The sequence below is a fragment of the Camelus bactrianus genome, chromosome 10 (genome assembly GCF_048773025.1).
Source record: "Camelus bactrianus isolate YW-2024 breed Bactrian camel chromosome 10, ASM4877302v1, whole genome shotgun sequence".
Classification (NCBI taxonomy): Eukaryota; Metazoa; Chordata; class Mammalia; order Artiodactyla; family Camelidae; genus Camelus; species Camelus bactrianus.
This window is the reverse complement of record NC_133548.1, coordinates 44,685,889-44,696,761: the sequence shown is the minus strand read 5'-3', so window position 1 is coordinate 44,696,761 and position 10,873 is coordinate 44,685,889. Positions and strand designations below refer to the sequence as shown.

The window sequence follows — 10,873 nt, the reverse complement described above, 5'->3', positions numbered from 1 at the left end:
ATGGGGACTTCAGCAATTGAGGGGACATAGTCAGGAGATTGGTAGATGATGGTCACAAGAATGGCATGGCTCACCTGCTCGATGATGAAGGAAGAGGAATTTAACCTGCATAGAAGGAAGGAAAATGGCATAGACGTGCGTGGAGTCCTGCCAATGCTGAGACTGCTTCCTATCCACTGGGACAGCTGCGGGGGAAGGAAGAGGGCCCCTGGGGCAGAGCCTGGCCTCAATTAAGGCTGAAGGTAAAGAGCTAGAGAAGTGTATTAACTGTGGAGTGTGTGAAGAAAACAGAGAAGCTTATTGACCATTGAGTGGGTGTATTTGAGAGGGCGCCGTGGAAAGTTTGGGAAGAAGAGGCACAATGATGAACGGGGAGAAGGGGCCATGGAGCAGCTTGGAGGTGAGGTGCTTTGCGCATGCGTAGCCACCCCCAGCCCTGTTTTCTCCATGTCCTGGGGCCACGCTGTGGTCAGTTATTAGCAGGCGGAGGCAGAGTCCCGGCGCTGCTTCTTACTTGCTGTGTAAACACAGCAGTTCCTTTCTCTACCTTTGGCCCTCTGTTCCCCCTCTATGTGTCAATAGTCTGGAAGAAGCCAGTTTGTGACCGGGATTCAGGAATCACTTGTGGCAGAAATAAGATTTGTCCCTCAGCCCTCTCTTTCCTTGTCTCCTGCGGCCTCACTAGGAGCCTCAAAAGAGATGCTACGATCTTCTCCGCTCAAAGACAGAAGTGAGATTGTCCCACAAGCAGGGCTCTTTGATTCAAGCGGAGAAGCCCTCTGGCTTTATTGTAAGGCAAACCAAGAGAAGAGCTGGGCCAGACTCACTTCAGGAGCCATTTGAAGGAAGGCAGCCCAGGAGGCTGTTTACTCTCTGGGGCTGGGGAGGATTCTTGGCTGCGGTCAGTTTCTCGACATCACTGTAGCAGAACAAATTAGGGCCATGGATGAGGTACAAGCCCAGACCCTTGGCAGAGCACGAGTTGGGGCCGAGGAATTTTGTCGTACACAGGGCCCCATCGACCTTCTTGTGGGGCCAATGAAGCTCTGTCCACGTGGCTTGAGGTCCTAACTTCAGGTCCAGCGACCACAGCCGCTCTCCTGGGAAGAAGACACCAGACATAATATGGCTTCCACCTCATGGCTCCTACCCAGCCCTTCTCATGCCCTGATGGGGATCTGTGCAGTGGAGAAGTAGCAGAACAAGCCACCCCTTAGCACCAAACGCTCCTCACCTGCCATGATGTGGAGCAAAGAAGACCCAGGACAGGTAAAGGCTGCATCCACAGCATCAAGGGTGATCCCACTAGGGCTCCCAAATTCCTTCTCCAGCCGCTTTGGATAATTCTCTACTAGGGTATAGCCTCCCTTGGTCAGGAAAATATACACCTGGGTGCCCTGGAGGACAAAGGACATCAGTCAGCATAGAGCTGGATATTCTCCCAGTCTCCACCTCAAGCTTCTCTCCCAACACACACCTGGATCAGATAGAGTTTATCATCCCAGGAAAAGGCAGCATCCACTGTTGAAGGACCACGAGGCCACTGATGGTTAATGGGCCAGCTATGCCACCCCTCCCGGCTGGTGTCCAGACGCCAGTAGTTGGACCCTGTAGAGTAGCAGAGGCACCTCTAGTGCTGGTGGTAAGAGGCCAGGCAGTGAAGATGCAAGTGACAGATGCAGGGATGGGTCCTGAGAGGTAGCAGAGAATGCATCCAGAGGCCAAGAGGAAAGGGGCCCAGTGAGAAGGTGTAGAGCAGGACTTGGGTGGCAAAGCTGAGCGTTGAGACCTGATTGGAATTGGAGTCAGTAAGGCCAAGTCATCAAGGCCAACAGTGACCAGGTTGCCAGGTAAGGCCAACACCATGGGGTTTGGTGGGGGCTCCTTACGTGTCTCAGGTGTCCGTGTGCAGAGATGCTACAATGAGGTGGTGGCCAGAAGTTAAAAAGGAAGCACTGCAGCCAGGTTCTCCTGGGTGTCCTCACCCTGGCTGTGTTCTCTAATCCCTTCAGATAGCGGGAGAAGGAGGGAGTAGCCAGACCAGCGCCCTAATTTTCCTCTCCCCTTTTCATAATGACATATTAAAGGAACTATATAAACCCTCATTTACATTTTCTTCCTCAGCCCACTTCACTTACACTCCTGTTTCCCTCCTCCATGGATACTTCTCTGCAAGATCACCAGTATCCTCCAACTTGCCACATCTAATGTCTTCATCTTACACTACCTCTCAGTGGCATCTGACCGCTCACATCTCCCTTCCTTTAATTTCTTTTTTTAGATCTTGGGTCCTGTGATTTCACACTCTTTCAGTGTCTCCCTTATCTTTTTGACTCCACTTCAGCCTGGTATCTAATATTGGAATCCCCTAGTTTGGGCCTCTTCTCTATCCACACTTACTCTCTTGATGATTTCACCTAGTCCAGGGCTTTAAACACCATCTACGTGCTGATGACTTTCGATCTGTCCTCTTCAGCTCTGCTGGACCTCTCCTTTGAGTTTCAGGCTGAAACTCAGCTGCCTACCTGACATGTCCATTTGAGGCCATTAGGCACCAAAACACGTTAAACTTATTCCTGCCCCCACCGCGCGCACACACACACACACACACACACACACACACACACACACACACACACTGTACTACTTCCCTACTTTTTCCCAATTTTAGGAAAAGGAACCACAAGTCACCCAGTTGCCCAGTCCCCAAAAGCTAAGTCATTCTGAAAACTTCTCTTTTCCCTTCCCTACTCTGACCAATGTCCAATGCATGGGTATGCTGCTGGCTCGACTTCCCAAATACATCATGATGACCCCTCACCCACCTCTGCTGCTATCACCCTAGTCCAAGCTGTTATCACCTTTAATCCAGACAGCTGCAGGAACTCCTAGCTGGATTCCCTGCACGCACAAATCTATCTCTGAGATTTATATTCCACAAGAAGCCAGGATGATCTTTAAAAAACTAAGTCAGAATGTATCATGGCCCTACTCAAAACCCATTCCTGGCTTCCTTTTAGAGTTGAAAATCCCTCCCAGGCCTGTATCACCTGGCCCCTGCCTTCCTCTACTCAAGCTCCTTTCCAATGCTCTCGCCTCACTGGCCTCCTTTCTTGACTCCTCGAAGTGTTTGCTGTCCACCCCCTGAAAATGCTTTTCTCCCTCCAGTGCTTGATGCGGCTGATTCCCTTTTAATCACTGAAATCTCAGCTCAAAAATCTCTCGAGAGAAGGGGCCCCTCACTCTCTTCACTCCTACCCCATTGTCCTGTTTTATTTTCTTCTCAGCTTTTTGGGGGCACTTAACATTTTTTTATCTTATATTTGAAAATATCAGCTTCTTAAACCCCTGGTATTTGAGAATAAGAAGCATTCCAATGTCTTCACAGCTATTAAAGCTACTTGAAAGTATTCTCTTTCATTTTCTCTTTCTGATTTTCCTCTCTCCCTTTAGGAGTCTCTGTGAGGGCAGGTGTCTCATCGGCCCTGTTGACGACTGTATCCCAGTGCCTAGAATGATGCCCAGTGCCTATCAGGTGCCTGACAAATATTTGGTGCTCGAAAAGTAGCTGGTGTTCTCCGTGCAAGCATAGGTTCTCTTTATGCACATTAACTGCACGAGTCATGGTGACTACACGTTCACCTTCCCCTCCTGCTCACGGCCCCTAGTTTGAGAATCAGAGCTATGCTGCTCTTTGTGCAGAGGGAATAACTGCTGAGCCCCCAGTCCCTCTGCAGCCAGCGCAGAGGCTGACCGGCAGCCACTTTAATGTGGTCTGGAATAAAGGTGCGGGCTGGGCTGGTCCTGTTCTCTCCCTGGAAATCCAGGTAGGAAAAAGGGCAGCCGAGGCAGTTATTAGCTGGCTCTGAGGCTAAGAAGTCAGGGCCGGAGAGAAAGTGGAGAGGGCATGGTGGCCCATGTTCAAGCCAAAGTTGGGACAAAGCAGGAAGAGTGGGTGAGAGGCTCCGAGGTAGGGACAAGGGATTTATCAATAAGAGACAGGAGAGGCCCAGCCCTGTGCTGAGTGGCTGGGTCACCAAGGCAGTGCATTCTCTTCTCAGCTGGAGATTTTTAATACGATGGTGTTCTCTCAACAGCTATGGAATGTGCCTAATACTTTTGATTTAGAATTTAAGGTACATTCTGTTTATGGACACATGGCCTTGAGGTTCTGTGATCTCGCCATGGCTAGGTGATCTCTCTACCTCTCTGTGTGGTCCTGTGGCCCTGTTTCCTCAGTGTCTCCATCTCCACATCTCTCCATCCATCTCCATCTCCATCTCTGTCTATCTCTCTGTATCTCCATCACTGTCTCACTTTGTCTGCGTGTCCTCCCAGTGGTGCCTTGCTCTCACCAGGGCCTGCCCCAGGTTAAACTAGACCAAAGGCCCCAGCTTCTTCCAGCTAGGAGACACCCACTTTCTGGAGCCCCTCCCCGCCTTTTCCTGGGATGGGCACAGCAAGCCAGTGGAGCAAGCTGCTGGGTTGTTCTGTGCTCGGGGAAGGGGACTAAGGAATGACCAAGAAGCCCTGATTCTGCATTGTGCCCAGGAACTGCTTTTAGAAAGACCCACAGCTGAAGATCCCCCAGCCTTTGGAACTTGAGCTCCTTGGTGGGGTACCCAGGTGCCATGCAGAGTCAAGGAAGCCTGGGAGTTGGCACGACCCTGAGATTTCCCACAGACCCTGCCATGAGACCAGGGGCACTGGGAATAAAGAAAAATAACCTTTTTTAAAAAATAGCTGCATGTTCTCCCGATATTTCTGTGCCCTTACTCTGGCCTGTATTCTCAGTGTAGGTCTGCCTTTTCACCACAGGCATCTGTTCTCAGCACAGGGTGGGGAGATGTTCTCTTTGGGACTGTGCATTTTTCATTATGGCTTGGTAGCCATATCTGATGAGACTTGTTGAGGGGTTAAGAGCAAGAAAAGATTTTCGCTCTTCTGTGTTCTCACCACTGTTTTACATTCTTGCCTGATCATACAGATATCTCAGGCTGAGTGCAATGGGGTGATCCACTCCTTCGCTTGGAGCCGTCCTCAAGCACAGATTAAGACTCATCACTACCTGTCTGAGCAGCCCTGGAACACCCCTAGCTGTCATTAAATGGCTTTTTGCCAATAGTGCCACAGGTCTGGGGAGAGGGGTCTTCACTGGGCACTCAGAGGAGAAATCTCCTTGAGCTAGTGAAGCTATTGCCTAAAGGTCCAAGGGACTGAGTGCTTTTTGGCTGGTTCTCAACAATGGGAACATCTCATCCCCAGGTAACGCTGTGCCAGAGGCCTGGACATAGGAACCAGGCATCTGGAAAAATATAGAGCTCCTGGGGATAAGCTCAAGGGAGGAGGGTGGGCAGAGGGCCCTGCAAGATACACAGGCGCCAAGGGACTATGAGGAGTCATAGGAGCCGAGAGGTCCAGAAAAGGCATCAGCCCGGGAGCAGATGGTACTGGGAGGCAGACAGGTGGATGGAGTTAGAGGCCTGGGCAGCAAGAGACAAGCTGAGCAATAGGCATCCTAGGAGACGAGGGATGAAAGGGGGCATGCTAGGATGCAAGGATGGGGGCCAAGGGACGAAATGTGGGGCACAGTGATGAAAATGGAGGGAATGCAGCAGAGACGGGAGGCACATGGAAGAGGTGGGAGGTGCGGAGAGCTGAGACAGGGGAGTTGGAGGGCATCTCTTACCGCTGAACGCATAGGTGGCACCATGGTTGTCAGACAGCAGTGCCGACAAGACTAGATCTGGGCTGCAGCGCACATCCCCATGGTGGGTCGCATTCTTGTGCGCATGGCCTGTGGGGAGAAATAGGTGAGGGGAAACACAGAGGGAGGCAAGGGGTCAGAATAAGGTCTGAGGTGGAAGCGATGGCTGAGGTTACTGGGGTTGGTGGTGGTGCAGGTTTTCCATAGGTGAGGACAGCTGAGAAGAGCCAGAGTGGAAGAGGGGTTAGGGCGAGGGCCAAGGTGTCCTTCCACGGGGTGAAGGTAGGAGCTGGGGCATATGGAGTCTGCAAACTCCGGGAAGGTGGACAATGTCCAGGAGGCCCCAGGGACCGGGGTTTTCTCACCTCTGCCAGGGCAGGGCATAAAGTAGTCCCGGACATCCAGAGGGTACTTGGACTGCACCTCTCCCGTGACGGGGTCGAAACGCAGGAACTGGTTCCCCCGGAAGCAGTAGTAGCGGCTGAGCCATCGCAGGGCAGAGGAGCAGTTCCCGACGGCTGGCCAGGAACGCTCCTTTGTGGTGTTTGTGGTCAAGTCCCAGAACCACGTGTGTGTGCCTTTGTCCGATCAACCAATAAGCACTCAGTCAGGCCAGGCTATGCCCTCCCTTGTCCTTTACTGGGCCCCAGAATGGACCAGATGTGGTTCTGGTCACCTGGAGTTCACAGCCCAGCAGGGAGACAGTCGAGGAAAGTCATCATACAGTAAAATTCAGCAGCAAAGTACATGTGATCAGCTCAGCAAGGGCAGTGGGAAGAGTCAGGGAAAGCATCCCAGGGAAGGTGATACTTAAACTAAAACCTGAAGCATGAGTTACAAGGCAGACAAGAGTGGGAGATGGAACTCCAGAACAGCATAGAGTTCCTGGAGCTTCCTATTCAAGGCAAGGATCTGATAAGAGTAGAGGCTGGGGGATCAATAGGGACTTGGTCATGGAGAACCTTGTATGTAAGACAAAGGAATATAGATTTGTCCAAAGAGTCACAGGGGACAGTGAGGGACTTTTAGCAGAATTACCTTCCCCAGATGACTTCCTCTTTTTCCCCTACTTGACCTCTAGACTATAATTGGCTTCTCTATTTCTTCCCTTCCTTGGGAAACCCTATAGTGGTTTCGCCACCACCACCACCATCCCTACAACTGCCTCCATCACCACCAGCCCACCACTACTCCAGGCTCTCTTATTCCAGCCTGGACTGACCTTGGAAGAAGAAGACACCCTCTTGTTGGCATTCTCCGTGGTGACATTCCACAGCTGCATCCAGTGGGGATGGGATGCCAGGAAACTCATCTTGGAGCAACTGTGGATATTCTTTCTCCTTCTCAGGAGGGTATACCCAGACTTTGTCCCCCTGCATACAAAAGCACTCTGTTTTTAATATGCATCCCCAGATTCTGCCACTCTGCAGGCTCACACAACATCTTTGATCTATTGCACTTACACAGTATCCTGCTGCAGTCCCACATACTCTCAATCCATCTGTAGACGACAGTGTGCTGTCTCCTTGCACAAATACACACCCTCAATTTATGCAAATCTCATCACTATTACTATAACACTCACATCTGGCTGTGCGCAACCAGACACCCACCATGGCACAGTTATTTGCAACACCACTAGTTTGGGCAAACATCCACAAATCGTCATGCCCCAGTGATCCGATCCATCCATCCACACCATCATTTGTTTGATCATTCACCCATTCAAGAAACAGTTGCTGAAATGACTACTATATGCCAGGTATTGTGAGAGGCACTGGAGATAAAGGGATGACTAGACTCTGTTTCTGCCTTCAAGGAGTTCACTGCACAAAATTGGAAAGTGTCCTACAATTCTAGCCATGTAAGCCCCAAGGTGGTAGCATGTGAAATGCATTGGGAATAAAGGGGGTGTTCCTAAGTCTACCTAGAGAATTCCTGGAAGGCTGCACAGAGGAGGAAGCATTTGGGCCAAGGGTTAACAATTGAGCAGGAATTTTCCAGGTGGACAAGTGTGGAAAGGACGTTACCAGCAGAGGGAGTAGCATGTACACCACGAGCTCAGATTCACACAGTGAATGTGGCAGGGAGAAGGTAAACCTGAAAAGATAACCAAGGGCCAGATCTCAAGACCCATGTGTTCCTGGCTTGCAGGAACCAGCACGGGGTGGTGCCATTTGCTGAAATAGGGACACAGGAGGAGGGGTGGGTTTGTAAGGAAGATACTAAATTCCATTTTGGGGGGATGCTGAATTTGAGGTGCCTACAGAACATCTAAGTTGAAGATGTCAGCCAGGAAACTGGAAAGAGTTGTCTGGAGCTCCCGGAAGAGATCCAGACCCGGTGTCCACATCGTGAAAAGCCCTCAGAGCCATGGCAGTGGTTGAGATCGCCCAGGGAGGGCGTACAGACAGGCTGGGCTGGATCCCCAAGGAACGTTCAGGGACTGGCCCAGGATAAGGAGCATGAGAAGAGCAGGAGAAGAGGTGGGAAGGAAAAGAAACCTGGCAGTGAAGCCGCCCGAACAACACAGCGTCTTTGTGCGAGTCAGGAGGAGGTGCCGGAAGGAGCAGGCGCAGCCCGGGCTGGGGCACGGGACTCGGTGAGCACAGCACACTGGGTTTCATCCTCCACTCGCCCCCTGGCCCAGAGCTGTCATGTGGTGAACAACCTGGCCAGCATCTGAGGAGGACCCAAGGCGGGGTCATGGAAGCAAGGGGAGAAATTTCCAGGAAGGAGAGGATGGTGTGAGGAGCAGCAGAGAAGTCTGGGTGAAGACAAGGGCTGAAAAAGAGCAGCTGGATGTCATGCCTGCCAGGCCCACATGCACACACACTCCCTTAGCCTGGGCTTTCTCAAGAAAAGAAGGTACACGGAGAGGAAACCTGGCACCTGTTGGGAAGGGCTCCATGCCAGGGCCACCTGGGGGAGGGTCCCTAGTGTTGATTCCAGCACTTCCTGGCCAGGCCCTGACCTTGGTCCAGCCGTACCTTGATCAGAAAGACACTGTTGTGACTACGGCGAAAGGCAGCATCCACAGGGCTGGGGAAGTCCTTCCACCTTTCCGAGATTAACTCCCGGGTCCAGTTGGGAGCCTTCCACACTGACTCCCCTGAAAAATGCACACTCATTGAGGGACCCAGAACAAACTTTCAGCCTACTGAGATAATTACAAAGAAGCGGTGGGTGCTACCCTCAGATGATTCCTAAGATTTCCCACAGTTGGACACACCCTCCGAGAAGGGGACCAAGTCTGTGTTCCCGAATGCCCCTCCTACCTCTTAAAAACAGCATGGCCCCATGCTCATCCAGGGTGGCTGCATCAAAGCCCCAGCCATCCGAGCAGCGTTCTGGGGAGGAGGAGGGGAGATAGCAAGTAAAAGACCAGTCAGATGGTACAACGCAGAGACACAGCCAGACAGACAGACTCAGGGAGTTGGGGCCTCACCGATCACATCTGGGTCCACCTTGGTCCTGTTCCCACCTTCAGCTCCATGACTAGGGGCACCAGCCCTAGAGAGGAGACAGATATATGTCCGGGTCCACAGAGCCCAGTCCCTCTCCCTTAGCTCCTGACCCCAAACTCACCCCAGGCTTAAACACTGGCCCTATCCCACTGTAGCCCAGACCCCAGCCCTCCTTCGCCTGCCCCAGCTTCACTCACAGAGAAAGAGGGTGGGTGTTAGCCAGAGACCAGCACACCAACAACCACAATGCTCCCAGTGCCCAAGCCATGATGAGCTGGAAAGGCCAGGACAGCTCTGGGCACCTGGCTGAGCCCCTATATAGAGAGGGCAGCGGCACCACCCCCACGTCCAAGACTGCGGGGAGTGAGCTCGCTCAGGACTATGCCAATATTGGCCGATTACATCAGTGCAAATAAGGTCAGGGTCTGGACAGAAATCTGAGTCCAGGACTAGCTCTTCCCAGCAGGAGACCCCCTCCCCCTTCGGTGACTTTTGAGCAGTGACTAGCCCAGGCCCCTGATACGCAGCTGTGGCTCCCGTCACCTTGGTGGTGGGTCTGGATGCCCATAAGTTCAGGGGACAGGGTACGCTGATTGAGGACTGGCTTTCTGTGGCTGGATTCACCTCAACAATGCAGGAGGAGAGAAGAGGAAACTAACGTTTCTATGCACTGTGCCAAGCTCAGCTCTGAGACCCCTAAAGACACTCTTACGTGTACTTAGTAACCACACACACACGCAAACATACTTAGAAACACAGAGAACAGCTTTTTCCAAGTTCCATCAAGGGCCTTTCTGAGGCATTCCCAAGCCTCTTTCGCTTTGCCCTTGATGCGTCAACAATATTTCACTGTCGCCAAATGTCTAAGCCCCACCCTTGCCCCGAACCCCTATGACAAATAGCTTAGCAAAAATCACCTGGGAGGGAAGGGCTGACAGTAGTGGGGCAGGAAGAGAGACCTACTAGTAATTAGACTTTCTTCATAGTTTCCACCTGAAGGGAAAAGTGCTTTGTTTACCCATCGCAGAATAAATAGAACTGTACTGGGGTTTCACAATATTTACAGCTGATTCTGCTTAAATGCTATCTTCTCAATGAAGCCTTTCTCAATCACCTCATTTAGCCATTTCAGACTCTCGCTTGTTTCCTTTATGTCATTTAATAAAACAAAATTATTTCAAAAGAATCTGAAAAAGAATATGTATGTGTATGTATAATTGAATCACTTTGCTGTATACCTGAAACTAACACATTATAAATAAACTATACTTCAATAAAAATAAGCTTTAAAAATTATGTCATCTATCTACTTACGCTTTTGCTTATGCTATGCTTACTTATGCTTTTTTTCTTTTGTTTTGCCTGTCTTGCATAGTTACATCTTCCCCACCTAAACTAGTACCTGGCACATCCAGGCACACCTTGGAGATATCACACGTTTGGTTCCAGACCAACCACAATAAAGTGAACCTCACAATAAACTGGGTCATACAAATTTTTTGGTTTCCTAGTGCATATATAAGTTAGGTTTACACTATAGTAGTTTATTAAGTGTATAAGAACACTAGGTCTAAAGAAAAATATATACCTTAATTTAAAAATACTTTATTGCTAAAAATGCTGTCATCTGAGCCTTCAAGGGAGTAGTAATCTTTCTGCAAGTGTCACATCACAGATCACCACAACAAATATAACATTA

General features: G+C 50.6%; 1 protein-coding gene across 1 annotated transcript; it reads right to left on the bottom strand.

Moving 5' to 3' along the window:
- Positions 1 to 754: 754 nt before the first annotated feature.
- Positions 755 to 9,528, bottom strand: HPX (hemopexin). Its single transcript, XM_010964963.3, has 10 exons — positions 9,372 to 9,528; positions 9,156 to 9,220; positions 8,986 to 9,057; positions 8,698 to 8,819; positions 6,930 to 7,080; positions 6,073 to 6,285; positions 5,690 to 5,797; positions 1,478 to 1,608; positions 1,235 to 1,397; positions 755 to 1,100 (listed from the first exon to the last, which is right to left on the bottom strand). Exons 1-10 carry the CDS (start codon positions 9,440 to 9,442, stop codon positions 829 to 831), a joined length of 1,368 nt encoding a protein of 455 aa, XP_010963265.1. The 5' UTR covers positions 9,443 to 9,528; the 3' UTR covers positions 755 to 828.
- Between the last annotated feature and the right edge of the window lie 1,345 nt (positions 9,529 to 10,873).